Here is a 24581-nt window from a genome sequence, read left to right on the forward strand (position 1 = left end):
TTGAATTACTTCTCCTCCCTTCACTCGCTAGAGTTGTAGGTAAATAGCAGAGCTTTTCCCAAAGGTTGCACAGAAAGCTTTCAAACATATGTTCTCTACTGATGAACATAATTAAAAGGATTAAAGGCATTAACAGTGACTGTGGAGAAAAGATGTGACTCTAGAAAACATTTTTCCTCCACTATTTTAGCAGTTTCTCTACAACTTCCCAAAGATGATGGTGAAAAGAATCTCCTGAAGTGCAATGTGGCCCTAAGCAGAGTGACTCAACATGGGAAGCTACTATCAACACAGGCTAATAGGCCTGACTCTGATCTTAAACAAAGACAGGCATTTTTATATTTCTATCCAAGTTAAAAACAAAATCTAAACATCATTAAGAAAGATGCATGCTAAGCAATTAAAAGTATATTTAATGAAAAATTAAGGCTGCAAGTACAGCTGACCCTTGAGCAATACAGGGTTAGGGGTTCCAACCCCTCCCCTCCCCCCAAGCAGTCGAAAATCCATGTACTGTTATCTCTGCCTCAAAAACAGAGGAACTGATAAATGACTCACCCAAGGTCAGGAAGCTGACACAGTTTGGATAGACTCAGGACTCAAACCCTAGTTCTTTTGATTCCACATATTGTGAGCTCTGATCAAACACAAACTTTTCCCCACACTTAGTTAATTTAAAGATCTGTAAAATGGGATTGAGATTAGCAGATACCAACTACTATATAAAAACAGATAAACAACAAGGTCCTACTGTATAGCACAGGGCACTATATTTAATATCTTGTAATAACCTAAAATGAAAAAGAATAGGAAAAAGAACATATACATGTATAACTAAATCACTTTGCTGTACAGCAGAAACTAACACAACGCTGTAAATCAACTATACTTCAATAAAAAAGGAAAACAATCTGTAAAATGAAAATACAGCTACTATATTTATTGAAAAATTTGCATATAAGCAAACCCGCAGTTCAAACCTGTGTTGTTCAACTGTAGTTTCTCTTTACCTCTTGTGACTCATTCATTCAATCCCTCATTTATTCACATATTTGCTCACAGGCCATCTATTATCTCCCATGTCCCTCGTCACACATGAAACTATGTCACATAAAAACAACACAACTGACATTTTCTTCTAGTATATTCCAAAAACACATATGGAGCTAGAGTATGCATAGAAAGGAAACTCAGAAAGGATCAAATGTTACATTTGCATCCCTCAAAACTCTAACCGACCTCAGGAGCCATCCAAAAGGGCGTTCCTACGGATGTATTCCGACGGTGCCAGGTGCTGGTGAGCTGTGCAGACACGCCTGGAAGGAAGAGACGAGACTTACTTCTTGCATTCATTACTCAGGTAAGGAGATTCCAACTGCAACAAATTTGCTTACAAACTAATACTAAAATTCTGTTCCCTTACAGTTTGGATAGAATCAGGACTCAAACCCTAGTTCTTTGGATTCCACATATTGTGAGCTCTGATCAAACACAAACTTTACCCCACTCTTAGTTAATTTAAAGATCTGTAAAATGGGATTGGGATTAGCAGATACCAACTACTATATATAAAACAGACTGAAGTTCAAGCCATTGGACTTGAACTTCACCTTAAAGTATCCTAAGTCAGGGTGTCTACATAGCCAAGATACACAATGGTCCTCCTATTTTCTACTTCTCATATCCAGACATACCCAGGCTAAAGCCCCATTCCCAGTTCTAGCGCCCCCTTGCTGACTTAATCTGCTCCTCGTCATACTAACCTCTGTATCTTTTGACCTTCTAGATATTTATTTATTTATTTATTTATTTTGTGGTACACGGACCTCTCACTGCTGGGGCCTCTCCCGTTGCGGAGCACAGGCTCTGGACGCGCAGGCTCAGCGGCCACGACTCACGGGCCCAGCCGCTCTGCGGCATGTGGGATCTTCCCGGACCGGGGCACGAACCCACGTCCCCTGCATTGGCAGGCGGACTCTCAACCACTGCGCCACCAGGGAAGCCCGACCTTCTAGATTTTAAACTACTTGCCTGTATTGCATATTTTGGCACGTAGTGATGATTTGAATGGTAGGCTCTCTCCACTCCCACCTCCCTCTCTGCACTACTAAATTCTGGTGAATTTGAGAATGTTTTATATCGTGGTATGCACATAGTAGGTGACTTGTGAATGTGAATAAAATTATTTTCCATCCGTCAACTTGGGACAAATCACACCTGCCCGGAAATTTCAAATTAACTACATCTATGTAAACCAACAGCACCAACAGAATCAGTTCTTTTCCTTTAGAGAGTTATACACAGAAGGATTACAATGAAAAGGCATAACCAAATATTTCAATCATGCCATCTCATTAATTCCACCTGGTCAGATACAATCATAAGGGACTCAGGACAATCCAGAGCACAGTCTCCCTCCTCCCATTTCCTACTCTGCTCCTCTGGCTGCACGGTGCTGCTTCCCTTGACCTGCTCTGGACTTGATGGGTTATCCCCAAGTCGTGGACTTGAACTCCCTGATGTCCCTGTTTTGAAGAGCACCTCCCGGCGTCACATGTGTTTTAGGCTCTAGCTGTTTACCTTATCGGCCAAGTAGAACAAAGGCACTAATTGAGGTTTAAAATTGGATATATTTGATTCCCTCAAGATGATTCCTCCAAGATGATACTTTGTCATGAAATTCAAAGGCCATATTCAGCCAAAAGGGCATCTCACTGGTGGAAACATACTTGAGCAGAGGGCTAGGCAGTATGTTTTGGTTCCATATTAATTTCGTCCCTCAAGGAGCTCCTCCACTAATGTATTAATCTTGTCCTAAGTGGAATCTTCATCTACGGGCTTCACATTTTGCCTTTAAAAAAGCTTATCATTTGACAGAAAAAAATATCCTCATGAAATCAGTTTTGAAATTCAAAGGAAATTATCTAATCTGTGACGGAAGGTTCTCCCTTGAATATTTTCTAACACATGATCTGAAGAAAGGGAGTAAACATTCAATGCACATTTCTCCCAAACGCATCCTCTACCTCTATCTCTACTCCAGGTATTTTACCTTTCAGAAAAATTAAGTATAAATCTAAACATTTTATCTTGTCTTTTCCTATGAATTAAAGGGAGGAATGATTAAGCTTGACTTTTATAGTATCAGAGTACAGTAATTTATTTATATAAGTAGGAAAAGTAAATAGATTTTAAAACACATTTAACTTAAAATTGATTATAAATCTACTAAAATTTATTCTAAGGGCTTATAATTATTTATGAAAAAATTGAAAATTATATTTGACCCTCGGTGAACATTTTGGTTTCAATTTCATAAAGGTAGTTTAAGAATTCAAACATCATTTAAGCAAAATGTAAAGGGGGTAGAAAAAGCCACAACTGAGTAAAATATCGAAAGTTTTTGGTAAGAAAGTGACACTTTAGACTATCACTTGATACATTTTTCTTCTTTCTGAAGATAAAGAAAATATGATATCGCTAGAATTGGCATTTTTCAGCAAGCAGTCATGCCCTGGCGTCTGAAATTATAGATATGGATGTCAGGAAAGGACCATCCCTCCATACTCCACAGGAAATATATCGGGAGGAGGATAAGAAGAGTGCCTTAGGGTGTGGCACAGGACCCAAGATAGACCATTCAGACTTCTTGGAAATGTGAATCTTGAGCTGGAGACACTAGGGTGACTAGACTACAGTGACTAGGGTGAGTCATCCAGTGTTGAGGATCTAAGGATTAGCCCAGGTGATGCTGCTCTGGAGGTCCAGGGATGCCAGAGCCCCTTCCTAGGAGGCTGGATTGCCCAGCTTCTCCCTTGGCTTTGTAGGCCACTCAGTGCCATTTTCCACAGCATTGCCTAAGTTGGTCAGAGTTAAGTTTCTGTTGCTTACAATCAAGGAACTCTGACTGATACAAGAACCTAATGATTTTACATATAAAGGAGCAAACTAACAAGGGTAATGGTCAATAATAATGATTTTACAAAGTCTAAGAGTTATTAGGTTTTATATTAATATGAATTAAGAATTTTTTAAAGCAAAAGTTTGGCCTCCAAACTTCTTGATCACACATTCCAAACAATAAGAAACTTCTAAGCAAGCATACTCGATACAGATACAGACTATTTTCTACATATTTCCTAGTATAGTAATATACACATTATGAAACGTATAAAGATAATTTTCAAGGGTGATACTAAGATAATAACTATTATGAATATTTCATAATAAGTTATGGATATTTCTGCACATCAATGATAGCTGGGATAATGAATTACGATGCTAATGGAGTCTCATATACTTAGAGTCCTTTGGGATCCTGCAGAAAGACTGTTTCACACCTGGCTCCTGTAAACTGAATGGAAACAAGAAAAATTCAGCCCAGAATGTGAAGAAGGAAAAACAAAAAGTCTCAAAATAAGTGAAAAAGGAAAAATGCAAGTAGGTAGAATAAGAAACCCTTGAGTCTGAGAATATTGGATAATTATCACATTAAAAACAGGACACACACATATGAAAGAGTAACAGAGGAAGGTCTTGACCGAATGTTTGTTGAATGCTTCTGCAATGACTGTTAACTCTGAAGATCATTTTCCCAACACAACCAACTACTTCAGAACTAGAAGGCAACTTAATGGTCCTAACATCTAACGGGCTCATTTTCAGGTTAGTAAACTTTAGCTGGAGAGAAAAATGAGTTTCCTGAGGACAAATGGCATTTTTACTTAACATAAATTCCCACAAGAAAATTAGCTAAGAAGGTAGAAAAATGCAAAATTCTCTCAAGAATGACTGACTTAAATTACTTTAAAAGGCAACAGGACGGGCTTCCCTGGTGGTGCAGTGGTTAAGAATCTGCCTGCCAATACAGGGGACACGGGTTCGAGCTCCAGTCCAGGAAGATACCACATGCCGCAGAGCAACTAAGCACATGCGCCGCAACTACTGAGCCTGCGCTCTAGAGCCCGCGAGCCACAACTACTGAGCCCGCATGCCGCAACTACTGAAGCACGCGCGCCTGAAGCCCGTGCTCTGCAACAAGAGAAGCCACCACAATGAGAAACCTGCGCACCGCAACAAAGAGTAGCCCCCGCTCGCCACAACTACAGAAAGCCCGTGTGCAGCAACGAAGACCCAACAGAGCCTAAAATAAACAAATAAAATAAGTTTTTTAAATAAAATAAAATAAAATTTTAAAAATAAAGAAATATCTGTTAAAAAAAGAGTCATCAATTGTCCCAAATATACTTAACAATGAAAGGATCCAATCCAGGATCACGTGGTGTGTTTAGTTGTCATGTCTCTTTGGTCTCCTTCAATCTGGAGGAGTTCCTTAATATTTCCTTGAACTTCATGACCTTGATATTTTTTTTAGAGTTTCAGGCTAGTTATTTTGTAGCATGTTCCCGAACTTGGATTTGTCAGATATTCCCTCAAGATTATATTTTTGGCAGGAATATCATGGAAGGGAAGTCTTCTCCTTGTATCCTATCAGGTGGTATGTGATTTCCATTTGTCACATCAGTAGTTGTATTCACTTTGCTTACTTAAGTCTGTGTCTGCCAGGCTTCTCGCCTATAAAGTTTCTCCTTCTCTTTTGTAATTAAGTATTTTATGCAGAGCTTTTTGAGACTATCTAAATATCCTATTTTTAATCAAAACTTAACCCACTAGTTCAGCATCCATTGAAGTTTTTGGATGAATTAATTATTACTATGATGGTTGCCAAAAGATAATTTTTAAACTTTCATTATTCCTTCTATATTCATTAGCTGGCATTCTTCTATAAAGAAAAGCTTTAGCTTTTTTCCCATTCATCTATTTGTGTGTGTAAGTACGAACGTATGAATTAATGGATTTCTACTTTATTCAATGGACATCATTGTTACCATCATTATTATCATTATTTTGATGCTCAAACTGTCCCAGATTTGGTCAGTGAGAATCACTTCAGTTTGGCTTCTGTGTCCTTTTGACATTGTCTCCATCATTCTTTGGGCAGTTCCTCACTTTTTGGCACATTAAGTTCCAGGCTTATCTTGTATAGCCTTAAAAATCAGCTTTTCTCCAAGAATGCCTGCTTACTATTAGTGGAGAATTATATTTAAAAACTGAGAGCTAGGTGTTTGATGTGCTTGCTCTTGGGGCATCAAGCTTGCAAGTTCTCTTAGTGGACATAGCCAGACAACCTGTATACACACACACACACACACACACACACACGTATCACATTACATTTCTTTTCATATGCCTCTCTCTACATATTGAAAACCATGAGTTCACACTGACACCTCCAATTCCACTCCAACATCATGGGGTTCAGTTTTCTCCCTTCCACATTTGTAATTCTCATCTCTAACAGTAAGAAACCTGGCTCCCATTGTCCTCAGGATATTTCCAGATGGTATCAAGCCCCCTTTATGTAACCAACCCCTTGTCTCCATCTTGACCCCTATGCAGACGCACTTATCCAGCTCAGGCTCTGACAACCTGACTGGGGTCACCACCATCCCCCTAGACAAATGCTCTCTTTGTCCCCTCCTCGGGGACTCAACGCCCCAAGCCGAGCCACCACTGCCCCTCCCCTCCCAGCGTGGACACCTTCCTCACCCCTTTCAGGTCCAAACCATTTGCTGAGCTGCACCCCGATTCCCATGCTTTCTCGGGCCCACCAAATGCCTTTTGTTCTGAATTATTCTGGAAGAAAGGAAGGAATGAAGGGAACTTCATAGTTTTTAAATTCAGGTGTGCCTGCCTCACTGGATGCTACAAAAGTGGGTTATTAATAAATAAGTCACAACTTCTCTTTGACCTACATTATTCATTGGGGATTTGGTCTAAAATCGAGCATGTGGGTAATAAGAGACTGAAAGCCATAAAATAGTCTGTCATAAGAACGATGTCTAAATAAGTCACAAGAAGTACATTCTGTACTTTGGTATTGAAATGTTAACTATTCTATTAGAAATGAAGATCCCCAGAGAGAAATCTGTAGAAATGAGAACGGAGTACTGCCCTTTAAATTTAGTCTCTCTTTCATTTTCTATTCCAAATGCGGACTGCTTTTTCAGACGTTAGTTGACTTGCCTAAAGGGGTTTATCTCCTGGGAGGCTGTGTTATTTATTGATTGATCATACACCAGTGACTGCTAATGTATTTCATTTATAATATCTGCAAGCTCACTTGTCTTTTTATTCTCTGAGGTGGCCGGTGGTTTTCTGTAAAAGCCTAGCCCACTTAACAAGAAAACAAAAGGTTTTCTTAAAGGCTCTACTCATAACTAGCATTAGCAAACTGAATCTTACTTTTAGTGTAATTAAATAGCTTGATATTTAAAGTTAATATCCAGTTGACTCTAGCAAAGGGCTATTATTTTTTTAAACAGAAAGAAGCACCTATTTGGGGAACTCAGATTTTCAATATTTAGCAACTATCAATATTTAAATGAAGTATTTATTTACTATTTATCAAGTACCTACTATGCATACAACACTGAGCTGGGGCGAGGTGACAGTATCACTTCATGATAATAGCTCAGATTTTTTAAATTATAAAGTGTCAATAATTATACTACGTAGCTCACCTGTATCATCCCATTTACTCTCCACAGTGATCAACCGTATGAGGTAGAGACTGTTTTTCATACTTGATGTCCCTGGAGATTTTAAGTGACCTTCTCAAGGTCACACAATTACATGGAAAATCCTGCCTCCCGTTCACTCACTCATTCGAGAGTATTTATTGAGCACTTCCGATGTGCCAGTGCCATGCTTGGTTCCAGGCACAGAGTGACAGGCCAGACAGAGACTGAGCCATCACAAAGCTCACAGCTTAGCAGCGAAGGTAGTCAGATTAAACACATGATTACAACCAAGTGTGATAACTGTTTGGCTAAAGAAAAGACAGAGTGCATATATACAATGGAATATTACTCAGCCATTAAAAAGAATGAAATAATGTCATTTGCAGCAACATGGATGGACCTGGAGATGATCATACTAAGTGAAGTAAGTCAGACAGAGAAAGACAAATATCATATGATGTCGTTTATATGCGGAATCTAAAAAAACATGATACAAATGAACTTGTTTACAAAACAGAAACAGACTCACAGACTTAGAGAACAAACTTACGGTTACCAGGGGGAAGGGTAGGGGGAGGATAGTTAGGGAGTTTGGAACTGACATGCACACACTGCCATATTTAAAATAAATAATCAACAATGACCTACTGTATAGTATAAGGAACTCTGCTCAATATTCTGTAATAACCTAAATGGGAAAAGAATCTGAAAAAGAATAGATGTATGTATATGTATAACTGAATCACTTTGCTGTACACCTGAAACTAACATAACATTGTTAATCAACTGTACTCCAATATAAAATACAAATTTTTTAAAAAAGAAAGGATAGGGTGCTGGGGAAGTTCTCAGCCAGGTAGACAGAAGTTAGCTGGGTGCAGGGGTGAGGGGAGGTTTCCATGCAGGGAAAGCATCATGTTTGTAACCGGTCACAAAATTCAATGACATAAATCTTAGATACATAAAGAGAACTGTCATTGTGATTTCTTCATTTTGCCTCCAACTATCATGGGCTCTCCTATGTCCCTACCCACTGGCTGGGAGAAGTAAAGCTTAGTCAGATCGAAACCGTAAGTCCTTTTAGAAAGAGTTCAGTCTCTCTTGAATGAAAGTGCTTGCTCCATCTCTCAGATGGAGCCCCTCCTTCTTCTCTCCTGAAGATGGTACTGTCTGTACAGGATGAGGGATGGCTTATAAGACCTTGTGGTGGGGAGAAGAGGGAGGGTCCTCGGGTGTGGTCGGTCTCTGGTCTCTGGGGCCACGTTCCTTTGTCTGCCTGCCTGCTAGGGGCCCCCTGACCCTCCTGATGGGGTCTGCATCCAGTGAGCCTGTGGCCTCTTCTCATGCAGGCAGGGCTACCTGTGTAGGGCCTCCTGGCAGACGAAGGCTCAGGGTGGCTTCAGCTGGGGCTGACAATGCTCTGAGGTCTGGCTGTGACTCCTATTCAGACCTGGCTCAGGTGATCTGGGCTCTGCCCCTCACCGCCCATCCTGAGCAGCCCCCTCTAGAAACTCCCCAGACAGATTTTCAGTTATTGGGGGGTTAACGGGAGCAGAGGGTAAGGGGTCTGGAGAAGCTTAGCTTGAGTGCTTCCTGTACCTAATCACTCTACACCTCTGCGTCAGGACGATGTGATCACACCAGTCTGCACTGGCGCAGACTCTGCAGGGACTTTGTCTGGGACTCAGAATGATGGTGGTGGGAAGTGTGAGGGTAAGAGGTCCTTTCCACCCTCGTTGTCACCTTCACTTTTTAAAAGCTCATCTCACTGTCCCGCCTCTTTCTCTGTTTCACCTTTCCACAATTACCCGAGAACTAGAAAGGGTTTCCCTCTTCTTTCTGTTCTCTCTTATGCAAAACCCTACGATGGATCCCTGGAATTTCCCTCTCCATAAACTAAAGAGAAGATAAAGCAATTTAGACAGATCTTTCTCAAGAGATAACCCGGGTCTTGCTACACATTCCTATTTTTTAATATTACCTCAGTCATTTTCTTGCATTCCTTCTGTAACAAATCTTAACCTCCCCCCCACCGCCCCAAACAGAGAGATGCTTCTGGCAGACCGGGGTGAAGGTCACATTCTTGGATAAGCAAGAGAAGAGCATGTTAACCAATTTCGAAGAACTTCCTCCGACACATGTGTTAAGAGCCCTGATTGAGAAAGATGGTGGTACATTTAAGAGGCTGAAAGAAGTTGACCTGGCTCACAGGTAATAGGAAGAGGCGGTCCCTGCTGTGCGCCAAGGGGCAAAAAAAAGGTGTTAATCATTCAGTGCTTTACTCTGGGCCAGCAGACAGGATCACAAGGCGCACAGCCCTCCCCAAGGAGGGCTGACAAACGACGGACAAGATATTGAGCGAGAGGGTGGCAGGGTCAGCTGAGCCAGAGCTGCGGTGTGGGGAACGGTCTGGAAGGAGAGGAATGAGACCGGCTGCAGCGGGGTTAGTAAAGTGTGGCCGCAGGAGCCCAGGTCAGAGATGATGGTGAGGACCGGGGCAGAGAGATAAAGATGGAGGCTGGGAATTTATAACAGAGACACAGCCTTGTGACGCATGGTAGATGTGGGCGGTGAAGACAGAGGAAAGCTCAAGGATAAGCTAAGATTTCTAGCTTGAGCCACAAAACAGATACCGAGGACTTTTTTCTAAGGCAAGAAACTCTCGATATGAAGCAGATCCCCGGGAATGGGTGAGATGGTGGGGTTCCATCTGAGCATTTAGAGGACTGGCAGCCATCCGAGTACAGATCTCCAGTACCCAATAATGAGCCCACTGCACATTTTATGAGGAGAGAAATCCAAGTAAAAATATATTCTAAACCCCTTTACTCCCAGCTGTGGCATTCTCTGAAAATCTGATTTAAACATAAACTGAGGACCCTGATCTTCAGTTTGGCTCTGCAGCTGGCGGCTCAGTACACTGTATTCCTTATGCCCTTGAGAAGCCTCACTACGTATGAAGCCCCATCCTCGGGTTTTAATTCATATGAAAACCTTAAACCATCCTAGGTGAATCGAATCCATGTCCTCTTACCATGGAGAACAGAAATATAAGCATCCTTTCATATGCAAATAATAGCATTTTAGTATCAGACACCAGGGACACATTTAATAGGCAACTGACCCTCTTCTCTAATTGCTGCTGACAGTAAAGTCTTTAAGTTAATTAATATAAAACCAAAGCTCCTGTTTTGTCGGCTTTCTACATCATGACTACTTTCTAAAGATATCATAATAAAGGCCACTTTATTTATTATCTAGGTGTATATTTTTACTCTGGATTACTTTGGAGGGTGTCCCGGGAAGTTGCCTTTCTCAGAGCTACTGGTTTATCAAGTTCTTTTTTGTGTGTGACTGAAGAAGACGTTTACCTACATTTGTTTTAACAATTTTCATCTGGGCTGTATATATTGTAGCCACTTTTTAGAGCAAGAGAATTATGAGATCTCAAGTTAAATATTAAGTTCTCCATTTGGGTCTGTCAAGACCGGAGCCAAAATTATTGTCTGAAGAGAGTCATGGCTCTGTCCATGGAGCAGTGAAGAGTGTTTGTTGTTTTTTAGAATTTCAGGCCCAAGTTCTCATTAGCATCCTAACCCGGGCAGATTGTTCAAATACACAGCTCTGAACTCAACTAGTAACACACACTAGCTGCATCCCAGTTATTAACCAGGAATTCATTGCCAAGCTCACTGCTGCTCCGTAGTTTTCAAATGCTCAGCTGAGGGAAAAAAACACGTGGTCGTTCGAAAGATACGCTATTCAACTGTTCCCGTCTAGATGCTCTGAAGTTCATTCCTGGGTGAAGACAGATCACTAAAGAGCTACATACTGGGATTAAAACAATGAATTTCTAAAGTGAGTCGATTACTTTCCCTAAGCTTCATTTTCCAAAATGCAAAATGAAGGAAGAGTCACTCATTCATTCAACTATTACTCACTAAGCTACTATTCCCAAAGTATTAGGTCTACAAAATAGAAGATGACATAGTCCCACCTCTTAATGACCCTGTCTATCTGTGAGCCTAAGTATCTTTATCTACATAGGAAGACCAAATAGACCATCATAATCTTATGTGATAAACACAGAAATGGAGAAATATACAGGGTACAGAAGCACAAGGAGAGACACCTTACCCAGCCTGAGTGCGGGAAGGGGAGAACAACAAGGATACTGAGATGTCCTAGAATAATGCTACCCGCTCTCACGGGTGTCGTGTGTTAGTGGGGATCCAGTGAGACGGGGGAGATATCACTGTCACAACTGGAAAAGGAGGAGCCGAGGTATCAGCTACAGTGCCTCTGGCTCTGACACAGACACTCCGAATTGGCTCAGTCAATATGGAAATGTATTATCTCACATGACAGAAGGTCCAGAGATAGGGGAGGTTTCAAAGTCAGTTGATGTAGTGGCTGGACTATGTCACCAAGGACCCTCCTTCTTCCCGTCTCGCAGGGCTGCCTTTCCACTTGGGATGGAATACCTCAGGATAGAACAAGGTGGCTGCGGGCAACACAATAAGACATGGAAGGTCCCAAGTAAGAGAGAGACCATCTTTACTTGTGCTGCCCTCTTAGGAGGGAAAACATTTTCCCAGAGACATCTGAAGGTTTCCCCTCATGTCTCAAAATCCTGGGTTTGGGCACCTGCCCATCGGGAAAGCCATCAGTAGTAAGGGCCGTGGGCTTGACCATTTAGACTCAGTGTGATTATGTGGAGCCCGTCTATTTCAGAGGATCAACCACACATACTGCTGCAGGAGCGTTACAGGCACACGATGGCTGACTTGAAAGAAGTCACTCTTTCTTCTGGGAATCTCTCATTTGCCAAATTTTTTAAAATCTCTGCAACTTTCCTACCTCAATGAGATACTGGTTTTTTCTCTTTCGATGCCTACAAAGCAAGGCTGACGGAAAATGATCAAATCACATCATACGAGTCATTCTGCGGCCCAAATCCATGCATTTCAAACAAAACTTACCAAAATCTACGAGTTTAACTCCGCCTTCGATGGTTAATAGGATGTTATTTCCTTTTATATCACGGTGGATAGTCTTGTTGTTATGTAAATGCTGAAGTCCCTAGAAGTGGGAAATAAATACATAGTGACTTTTAGAGAAAGCAGCAAAAACACATTTTTCAGATGGATGCATTTATACAAAATCAATAGGAAACACACCACACGTTAAAATTAACAAAGGTTCTTAAATGCTTCACATTGAGTTAGTCAAATCAAAGTATATCATTTCCACTTTGGACTATATAAAAATTCAAAAAAACCAGTGCATACTCCTCAGCCCTTAGCAAATAGTTTATTTAAAATGTGCTGATCTCAACATAAGAAAACATTCTATACACTCATTTGAAATAATGGCTCTTAAAGGAATAAATAAATAAACAATGGCCAATAAAAACCTAACTATTAGTAAAAATACACATTATCTACCTTTACCATAATCTCAGAAATATACCTAGGAGATCAAAACTCAGGTTTCTGTTGACACAAGGAGGGTAGATCTCTAATGGAAAAAAGGAATTAGTTATGCTAAACATTTCACATTTTGCATCTTACTCTTGCATCGATAAATACTAATGTAGTGATGCTTTGCTAAAAATAGGATCCTCACTTTTTATTTAACTGGAACTGCCTCCTAATTAATGCACAAACAATTTAAACCACCTTACCAACAGCGCTTCACGTAAAATATAGGCAATTATGGGCTCACTCATTCTTTTGCCCTTCTTCAGAAATCCTTTCACAAGATCTGTCACTGATCCTCCGTTGCACAGCTATAAAAGAATATTTCAAGATAGATAATAAAATGATATGCCATTTTAAGTACTTGCTATAAAAGGTTTTCTCAAAACGTTTTACAAAACTGTTCTAATTTTTTGTTTCGAACAATTATTCCCATCATCTTTATGGTTTCATAAATGAAATGAAGATATAAACTTGTACTAGTGTACAATTAATTACTGGAACACAGCTTCCATTTGAATTAATTTTTAGAAGAGAATCTGGAGAAGCACTGGGCTTGGCTTATAAATTTAAGGAAAAGAATTATGATTCTATAAATCAGTCTCAAATTTTAAGATCTAGGGCTTAAAGGCATTCTTGATTCCTGATAGTTTAATTAATAGTGCAATGTGACCTCAATCCATGGCTATATACTGTTTCATATGCGCATTAATTTAAAGACATACCTCCCTTCTGGTAAAACTTCAGAGTGTGCTGAAGTAAGGGTTACAAATACTATTTTCGAAAACTGTTTTAAGTGTCATGTTCCCTAGCTCTTCCTCCCTCCACACCTCCCAAGAGTAGAGACAAACAAGAGGGAGGGGCATGGTAGGGGAATTTTTCACATCCAGGTTTCTCTGAAGTTAGGTAACATGAAGTCCCACAGTAAACTTTCAAACAGGCTGTTCATTCTCGGAAGAGACAAACACTGACATTAGCAGTGGAACATGAGAGGGGAGATAACTAGGTAAATGGTCCCAACAAAGCTTTGACCCCGTGATCCCCTAATGTCTGATCCATTAGCCTTTGCTGTCAGCTCTGTCTCTTCCCCCAGGGCTCTGGTCCATGGTCTCCTTGCCCTTACCCTGAACTATGGGGCCTCCTCTGACACCTCAGTGCCTGCAAACTAAGAGCCTGGCATTTCCCTGACTCTACTGACCTAAATGGAGGTAGAAAACAAAGGTGAGAGGAAGTGTATTCCTGACACCCTCATCTAAAATACTGAACACATTTTCTCTCAAACTTTTTTCTAACACAGTGATTAGATTTTATTGGATGCCTTAACACTTCTGATACATTATAGATTCGATAATAACAGCTGTGTTGGGCACATTTTTTAAGCTAGCACATTTCTAATCCATTTACATGCATTATCTGTGTATCTCACCACTCTGTGAAATAGGAATTAGTAGCATCTCCATACTAAGGATTGGGAAAGTGAGGCACAAAATTGCTAAAAGGTAACTTGGAAAAGATCACACAGTAGTGACAGAGCTAAGACCTCAACTTGGACAGCCTGACTTTAGAGTCCAGTCTTACATTTAATCATGACATGTCATGATCCCCCAAAAGGAGGTCTGGGCTGGCTGGTCGATCTAGCCATCATGTGTAATATTGTTTTTGTAAGTGTGTTTAAAATCTAAGCACGAAGTCACAAATGAACACTTAGATGCAACTCCTTTTATAACTGGTGTCTTTCTACATTCAAAGAAAACTTTCATCTTCTACAGGAATCTGTGCAGCCCTAGCACTCCCAAACCAGCATTTTCTTCTGCAGAAAAGGGAACACCTTTTAACTGGATAAGAAGCAGAGTGTGCTGTCCTGACAGCAGAATACAGGGTCACATTGCCTCCTCTGTGGCCCAGCAAGATTAGTTCACAAAATTATTCAAAATTGACTGAAAAGAGGGTTTCCCTGGTGGCGCAGTGGTTAAGAATCTGCCTGCCAATGCAGGGGACACGGGTTCGAGCCCTGGTCTGGGAAGATCCCACATGCCACGGGGCAACTAAGCCCGTGAGCCACAACTACTGAGCCTGCGCGTCTGGAGCCTGTGCTCCACAACGGGAGAGGCCGCGACAGTGAGAGGCCCACGCACCACGATGAAGAGGGGCCCCCGCTTGCCGCAACTGGAGAAAGCCCTCACACAGAAACGAAGACCCAACACAGCCAAAAAAATTAATTAATTAATTAATTTTTTAAAAATTGACTGAAAAGAAATTGAGTTCTTTAAATTGCAGAGCACTTATTTAAAAGAACCAAGTTTTAGGACCAGTTTTTAAATTTCCAAAATTCATTGCAGGGTGACTGAATGGCTTTTCCTATGTCTCCAAAGTGTGGCCTCTTTGCTGCATCTTCTGTGATTGACTATTATGTTAATTCAAGAGTAAACAGCTAGGATCTTACAGGGAGAATAAAGGAGCCATAAAGAAATGTGCAGGACGAGGTTTCCCTGGTGGCGCAGTGGTTGAGAGTCCACCTGTCAATGCCAGAGGACATGGGTTCGAGCCGTGGTCCGGGAAGATCCCACATGCTGCAGAGCAACTGGACCTGTGCGCCACAACTACTGAGCCTGCACTCTAGAGCCCGCGAGCCACAACTACTGAGCCTTCGTGCCTAGAGCCTGTGCTCTGCAACAAGAGAAGGCACTGCAATGAGAAGCCCGCGCACTGCAACGAAGAGTAGCCCCTGCTCACCGCAACGAAGAGCAGCCCTTGCTCACCGCAACTAGAGAAAGCCCACGTACAGCAACGAAGACCCAACACAGCCATAAATAAATAAATAAATAAAATAAAAAATAAATAAATTTATTTTAAAAAAAAGAAATGTGCAGGAAATAAAATAAAAATTGAAAAAAGAACTAATGCGATCATAGAGCTTGCACTAAGAAGTTCAAATACCACTTTCTGGTATCAATATTTCTTTGACATAGTTATTTTCCCTAACTAGTAAAGTTGAGAATACAGGATTCTTTGTGATATACACTTTAGTTTTTTTTTTAAGTAAGGTATGTTGAGGCATAATTTACATACAATAAAATTCACCCAATTTAGCATACAATTCTGAGTATTGACAAACATATCAGTCATGTAACCACAACCACAGTCAAGATATAGAACAACTCCATCACACAAAAATCTACCCTCCTGTCTCTTTGTAGTCAAACCTCTTCCCCAGTCCCTGGCAAGCTAATCTCTTCTCTGCCCCTATGATTTTGTCTTCGCAGGAATGTCATGCGGGTTGAGTCATAAGGTGTGTAGCCCATTAAGTCTAGCTCCTTTGATTTGGCACAATGAATCTGAGATTCATCTTTGTTGCTATACATTCCTTCTTTAATGCTATTTTAATGTTAGTCATTCCTTCTTTAATGCTGAGTATTCCACTGAATAGATAAACCACTGTTTGTTTATCCATTCATTAATTGAAAGACTTTTGAGTTGTTTGCAGTTTTTGGCAATTATGAGGAAAACCACTGTAAACATTTGCATAATAGGCTTTTCCATGAATATGGTTTTCATTGCTGTTGGGAATTGTTGGGTCCTATCAGTCACATGTATGACCTTCTAGGTATTTGCTAAACTATTTCCCGAAGTGGCTGTACCATTCTGCATTCCCACTAGCAGTGAACGAGAGTTCCAGTTGCTCCACATCCTCGTCAGCAGTTCACACTGTGACTTTTTAAAAAGCCATTCTAAATGGATCTCATGTGATTTTGATTTGAGTTTGTCTAATGACTAATTTCATTGACCATCTTTTCATGTATGTATTTGCTATCCATTTACTTTCTTTGGTGAAGTGTTCAAATTTTTGGTTCACTTTTAATTTTTTTTTATTATTGAGTTTTGAGAGTTCTTTATGTATGTTGGATACAAGTCCTTTCTCCCAGTTTGTGGCTTGACCTTTTATTTTAAGTGTCTTTTGAAAAGCAGAAGTTCTAAATTTATCATGTTAAAAATTTTACGGAAAGTGTTTTTTATGTCATATCAAGAAAATGTTTGCCTAACCCAAGGTCAAAAAATTTTTCTTCTATAATTCCTTCAGGAAGTTTTATAGTTTTAGGTTCCACATACAGGTAGGTCTATAATCCATTTTCAGTTAATTTTTGTACATGTGTTAGGTATGGATTATATATGGATGCCCAATTATTACAGAACACTTTTCTATTATTCAAAGGTACCCAGAAAACAGAAATATGACTCTGAATTGGGTTTAAAACCTAGTTACCAACACAAGGAATAGGGTAATCTTAAATGTATACTGTTAAGTGAAAGAAGGCAATTTGAAAATACTACATACTGTATGATTCCAACCATATGACATTCTGGAAAAGGCAAGACAATGGATCCTGTAAAAAGATCAATGATTAACAGGGTTCAGGGAAGAGAAAGGGAAGAATGACCAGATGGAGCACAGAGGAATTTTTAGGGCAGTGAAACAAGTCCATATGATATTGTAATGGTGGATACAGGTAATTATTTATTTGTCAAAATCCATAAAAAGTATACCACCAAGAGTGAACCCTAATGTAAACTGTGGACCTTGGATGGTGCTGATGTGTCAATGTAGGTTCACCAATTGTAACAAATGCACCACTCTGGTAAGAAATGTAGATAATGGGGGAGTCTATGCATGTGTGAGGGCAGAGGACATATGAGAAATCTCTGTACCTCCCTCTCAATTTTTCTGTGACTCTAAAACTATGCTAAAAAATAAAGTCTTTAAAATATCTGTAAAATGTACAACACAGAGAATTAACCCTAATGTAAACTATGGACTTTAGTTAACAATAATGTATCATTATTGTCTCATCACCTGTAACAAATGTACCATACCAATGCAAGATGTTAATAACAGGGAAAACTTGGTGAGGGGCATTTATGGAAACTCTCTGAACTTTCCACTCATTTTTTCCATAAACCTAAACCTGTTCAAAAAAATAAAATCTATTCATTTTTTAAAATCTAGCTGCTAACGTCAAGAATATTTGAAAAGGTCCTAAACTAATAATGAAGGAGCAAAGAAAATTACTCCAAGTTATGTCAGACCCCTTACAGGGTCTTCTTAGAAACTAATTATTCTACTATTTGGCTGCTGCCTAAGCAGGAATAGTGGTTTAATTTTCAGAATGGAAAGGGGTCTTTTGAATGAAACTTCAAGAAGAGGTAGATTAAAACGAAAAAGAAATTATTAAACAGACCATAGGGACCAAATGTCAATAAACCACAAGTTAACTTGTGGTTGACCTCTTCCTAAAGATGCCCAAGATGAGATATCACCATGAATATTCTAAATCCTCGTTTAGAATTAGCAACATTTCAAATATGCTCTAGGATGAAATTTACTTTTGTTCAATTAGCATAAAATGCCTTTCATACATGAATAAAGTGAAAAACAATTAACTTTAGTACGTTTGTTTTTAAATGAATGTGAAGGATTAAAATATATTAAAGGAAATGCAAATGTTGAATTAAGCAACAGATCATAAAAAATGAAAATGACCATTATGTTTCCATTTAAAAAGAACTGCACCCAGAGGAATGAATTGCATCATATTAACCCTATGCAATTCTTAAATCACCAAGATAGGTTAAAAGGGGGATTTGTAATAGGGGACCAGAAAACCCTTAAGTGTAGCTTCGCAGCACAATGCTACAACAGGGCCTTAACGTTCTTTCACTGAACAAAATTGAAGCATAATTTTCTTAAGCCAGAGCTACACTAATGAAAGGACAGAGCAACAGTGAGAATGAATCCTCTCCCTAGGCTGCAGTCAAACATGAAAAAAAACCCAATAACCTAAATCAAAAGGGATGATATTCTCTGAACAGATCATTACAACTCACTTCCAAAGACAGCTTTTATAAGTTTTCAAAATGTATTCTGTCTTCACTGTGTTAGGAGAGATACGAGATTTTTACTCGAATTTCTGGAAAAGGACTACTGACTTCTGCAGTTGGCATTTCTGACTTCTGCTGTTTTTCATTGTTTTTTGTTTATTCTAAGAATGCTCTAAGACGCTTCGCTTAGTCTGACCATATCCCATGTGAGGCCACAAAAGCAGAAACTCTCATTTTCTAACACTCATTCTAGTTTTTACTTTGCTCATTTTATAAAAGCGTTTGAGTCGTTTTATAGAAACCAATTTTTAGCAAACACCTACACGTGAAGTTTTTGGTAACTGTGGGTGTAACGTTATAAGACACGGCTGTATTGCTTGCAGAGTAACTGCACCATTTCACACTGCCGAAGTAATGTGTAAAAGTTCAATTTGCTCCACAACCTCACCAATACTGGGTATTATGAGTCTTTTAAATTTTAGTCATGTTAGTGGGTGTGTACTATAGCTTCATTGTGGTTTTAATTTGAATTTGCGCCCAAAAGAAAGATATTAAACATATTATATATATGCTTTTGCAAGGAGTCCAAACTTTTTTTGCACACTTCATAAGAAATTGGGTAGATGCACCTTGTTAGGTGAAATTTCCATCTATTCCTAGAGTGCTGAGATTATCACAAATGGGTGTTGAATTTTGACACGTTTTTATTGATTTTTTTCTCTTTGATTCCATTAATACAGTGAATTATGATGCAATAAATTTTAATGTTTAACAAACTTATTTTAATGTTTTAATAAAACTGCATTCCTGGGATCAATCCCATTCAGTCATAACATATTAACATTTTTATATATTACTGGATTCAATTTGTTAATATTCTGAGAAAGATTTTTTCCAAATGTGTTCATGTGAAATGTCAGAATATATTTTCTTTTCTTGTAATATCTTTGTCTTCTTTCGTCAGTATAATGTTGCCCTCATAAATGAGTCAACAAGACTGATTATTTCTTTCTTAAACGTTTCATAGGATTCATTTTTTTCCCCAGAATGACACTGTGAAGAACTCTGTGGACTCATTCCCCAGTATAACTGGTGAAAATTATAAAAATAAACAATGAGTTAAAGTCTTTGGAAATTGTAAGGGTGTACAGCAAATGAAGTAACATTTAAGAACACAGCTAATATTTGTAGTATTTAATTTTGTCCTCTATAGGCTTATTAACTGTACTTTTTCATTTTATTTTTAGTGATTGCTTTAGCGTTTACAATATGCATCTTTAACTTAACACAGTATGCCTTAAAATAATATTATGCCACTTCCTAAGTAATGTAAGACCCTTAAGACTGTACATTTCCATTTCTCCTCTCCTGTCCCTTTGCTACTGTTGTTATGCATTTTAATTCTGCATGTAATGACCCCACAAACCATAATTATAATTATGGTTTCAAACAGTGGTTTTTTTCTTTTAAAGATACTAAAAAATATAACATACAAAGTTTCTTATTTATCTTTATATTTACCATGGATAATATTCTTCATTTCTTTTTGCAGGTCTGAGTTTTTATATGAAGTCGTTTTCCTTCAGCCTGAAAACTTTATTCCACATTTTTATGGTGCAGGTCTCTGACGGTAAATTCTTTTCCTTTGATGAAAACATCTGTCTTTATTTTGCCTTCATTAATGAATAACATTTTCCCTGTATACAGATTTCTAAGTTGAAAGGCTTTCAATGTTTTAAATATACCATTCCACTGCACTGGAGGACAGATCAGTGACCACGCTTCTCTCTGACCCCTACATGTCCTCTTGGTGCTTTTGTAATGGTCTCTTCATTATTAGTGTTCAGCACCTTGTTTGTGACATATCTTAGTGTGGTTTTCTTTGTTTATCCTACAAGAGGGATTTTGAGCTTCTTAGATCTGTGACTTTTTAGTGTTTACCAAATTCAGAAAAATTGCAGCCATCATTTATTCAAATACTGTATCTCTGCCCCCCCACCCCGTCCCTGTACTGCTCTTGGACTGAAATTACACACAGTTTAGAATACTAGATAATGTCCCATAAGTCGCAGGGGTTTTTCTCCCTTTTTTGTCTGTCTGTGCTCAGTTTAGACAGCTTCTATTTTCCGGTCTTCAAATTCACTGATCTTTTCTTCCACATGTCTAAGCTGCTGTTAAACTCAATACTATATATTTTTCACTACAGATATTGTATTTTTCTATTCTAGAAGCTCCATTCAACTCTTTTCTATAGTTTTCATTTCTTTCAACATTATGTTCATGTTTTCCTTTTGAAATCCTTGAAGGCTGTGATAATAGCTGTTTTACAGTCTTTATCTGCTAATTCCATTATCCTGGTTATTCCTGGGTCTGATTCTTTTGACTGATTTTTATTCTGATAATGGGTCACCTTTTCCTGCTTCTTTACATATCTAATAATTTTTTATTAAATGATGGACATGACTAATTTTACATTTGAATGTTCAGATCTTGTTGTCTTCCCTTAATGGATGTTGAATTTTGTTCTGTCAGGCAGTTAATCTACTTGTGGACCAACCTGAACATTTCAAGCCCTGTTTTTGAACTTCTTATGGGAGGCCAAGGGAAGTTCTTATTCTAGGGTGAGTCTAGCCCTTCCTTTAACGCATAACCCTTCTGGAGGGTCTCTACTAAGTGCCTCAGGGGTTCAACAAAGATTCCCCAATTTGGCTGATCAGAACTCAAGCATCTCTCAACCCTGCACAAACTCCAGCAGTTGTTCAGATTACTGCTTTTCAGTAATTCTTTCCCTAATAATTGTTCTTTGCCCAACTGCCTGAAATCTTGCCCTATACATTTCCAGCTTGGTTTTCAGTAAAAGACTCAAGGGAACCCCTATGCAGATTTCTGGAGCGTTTTTCCTGCTTAACTCTCCCTTCTTTGAAAATTCCAGCCACTTCTGCCTTCCCAATCTTTTCAGTTCAGTAAGATAGCTGTGATCTCCTTGGGAATGTCCTCCTTATGCCCGTGGTCTGGAAACTGCCTCCAAGATTAAAGATGGGATAATTGTAGTGTTCCTCTTGTTTATTTCCTTTTCTCAATGTCACAGTCTTAAGCTGTCTCTTTCCCAGTGTTTGAAAATTGTTGTGTTTTTAAAAATATATTTTATGCCATTTTCTAGTTATTTATGGTACAGCCACGCAATGATGCAAGTTACTGTCATGGCCAGAGCAGAAGTCCCAGATTACTTCTATGCACGCTGAAATCTGAGAAGCTCTGGCAGTGTTTTCCAAACTTTCCTTTGATAAGAATCACCTTAGTACTTGTTTAAAAAACTAGTTTCCTAAAACTCATTCTTGGAGTTTCTGCTTCAGTGGGTTTGAGATGTGGATGATCCTTATCAGAGTATCTGGAATATATATTAAAGAACAAAGGTACCACAAGTGTCCTGCTTTTTTTTTTTTCAGGTGGAGGCTTAAAATGTTACCTACTCAGCTAGGCCTTCTTTCACCTCTCTTTTCGTAAAGGGTCTTCTTTTTCATTCTTTATTAGCACCCCATTTATATTCTTCATAGTATCAATAACAATGTGTAATTATTTAATTTGTCTATTTAGTTTTAAATCGTCTTTCTGCACCATTAGACTCTAAGCCCCAGGATGACAGTTTGTCTTGTTCTCCACTGAATGCCCAGAACCTATCAAAATGCCTGGCCCAAAGTAATAGATAATATTTATGGAATTAATAAATGACTGGATGAATAAACTTTAGTCCTAGACACTTATGCATGCACGCACGCGCACACACACACACACACACACACACACACAATGACAGAGGCCATCTTTTCACAGCCACTATGGCTGAGGACATACTAGACAAATAGACTCTGAGACAGAAGACTGTATTCCTCAAGTACTTAAGGTGCTGCTGTCCGGCCAACCAAGAAAGGGTAAATTACAATTTTGCCCTTCGAGCTCATCAGTAGAAAATGCTTAATGCCAGACTGATTTAACTCAATTTTGACTCTGTTTTTTAGTCTCCCAATTTAGTGATAATCAGATGCAGAAACCTAGCGACCTCCCCCGAGCCCCGCCTACATCCAGCCCGTGATCCTCCACAGGAGATGCTAGGAATTAACGGAAACACTAAGCAAAAGAGGTATGTACATTTTACAAAGCAGGTCAGTCAAGAGATATGATAGCAATAAGCAAAAATTAATATAAGTCTGGTATTTCAAAACGAAGCATAAGTAAAAAAAAAAAAAAAAATACATCAGTTCTCCCTTTATGCTGACATCATTAGGAAAACCTAGAATACTAAGTAACAATAAAAATTCCCAGAGACATTTTGCAAAAAAATCAGTTCCCACAAAAGAAAACTTTCTACCCCTTCTCTTCTTAGGTAGTTTCATTACAAATGTGTAACTGGAATTTCAGAGAGCTAGCAACTAGTGCTCTTCTCTATGTCCTAAAAATGAATATACAGAGAATTTAGAAGGAAATAGTTCCTAAACAGAGGCCTGTATATCATTAATGCTCAAAAATGTATAGTGTAACAAAATGAAAGAAAAAAAACAGGAAGAAGAAAAATTGTATCAAACTGAAAGCAGTAATTCAAAAATCACAACTAAATAACAGAAAAAACAGACTATCCGGTAAAATCTGAGCAAGTAATCCCCTTCTTAGAATTTCAATTCTGGATCGAAATATAAATAAAATGATTTTTCAAGATGAGAAACCTCTGCACAGGAGTTTGTCTAAGCTGGTACGGCGCCCCCGGCACATGCCAGGATGATAACGAGGGATATTACTGATGGCTCAGCCCCTCCAGGACACACCTTCTTTATGTAGATTCACATCAGAAGTCTAGCACTGTTAGCATGACTCTCTGGGTAACACCACAGCCCCTCTTTGGCCATCCTTACCCTCATGCAGAATAATTTATTGGGGCTTTATTATGATAAGAGGTATAATTAGTAGTCATTTTGTAGAATAAAGTATTTATGCCACAAGCCAATTTTCTGAAAGTGCCTCTAAAGCAGCACCTGCACCATTCATGTTTATAAATCAGGTAATTGTACATCTAGCCACTTATGTGTATATATAATTAGTCTAATTTGCATATGTGCAAATCAATTACCTTACATACAGTTTGCCAACTTCTTGCTTTCTCTGTGTTTTTCCCCCACTTTGTGAGTGCAAATAGGTCAGATTCCTGAAATACTATTTTAATAAATTACCATTTACTCTTTTTTCTCAAGCCTTTTAGGGATATTTCCAATACCTCCATCTGATAATAAAATATAAGGACAAAGTTCAAAGAAGCTGTTAAGTCTCTGCTGATTCATTATATCAGGAAGCCACTTTGCTTGTACCTGATGTTCCAAAAGTATTTTAATCAATCTTTTCTGCTCTCTCAAAAGAACATTTAACTATGACCTGGAGTCTCCAACTCACACCTAACTCCAAATGATTATACTGAGAAATGACAATATAATTAGAATAGGAATTTGTTAGGCATAAAAGACAGTGAATGATCTCATTCAATATTTTTAAACTCTGGGCAAAGTTCTGTACCTTGTGTCCTTGCGCATTTAGGCCTACATTAGGCAGAACACCTGTATCTTCAAATGCTAATTTTCCAATGATTCAACAAGGAAAAAAA

The 24581-nt window shown here is 38.9% G+C and overlaps 1 protein-coding gene across 2 annotated transcripts in view; it reads right to left on the reverse strand.

The window, feature by feature from the left end:
• Positions 1 to 24581, reverse strand: part of MYO3A (myosin IIIA) — a 171449-nt gene that overhangs the window by 140588 nt on the left and 6280 nt on the right. For both annotated transcript variants that reach the window (XM_060293677.1, XM_030837214.2), the window contains exons 3-5: positions 13270 to 13374; positions 12566 to 12665; positions 1240 to 1316 (exon numbers count right to left, since the gene is read on the reverse strand). In XM_060293677.1, coding sequence (XP_060149660.1) covers positions 1240 to 1316; positions 12566 to 12665; positions 13270 to 13374 — 282 coding nt within the window. The remainder of the gene's footprint in view (positions 1 to 1239; positions 1317 to 12565; positions 12666 to 13269; positions 13375 to 24581) is intronic.

Source organism: Globicephala melas, chromosome 2 (assembly GCF_963455315.2).
Source record: "Globicephala melas chromosome 2, mGloMel1.2, whole genome shotgun sequence".
Classification (NCBI taxonomy): Eukaryota; Metazoa; Chordata; class Mammalia; order Artiodactyla; family Delphinidae; genus Globicephala; species Globicephala melas.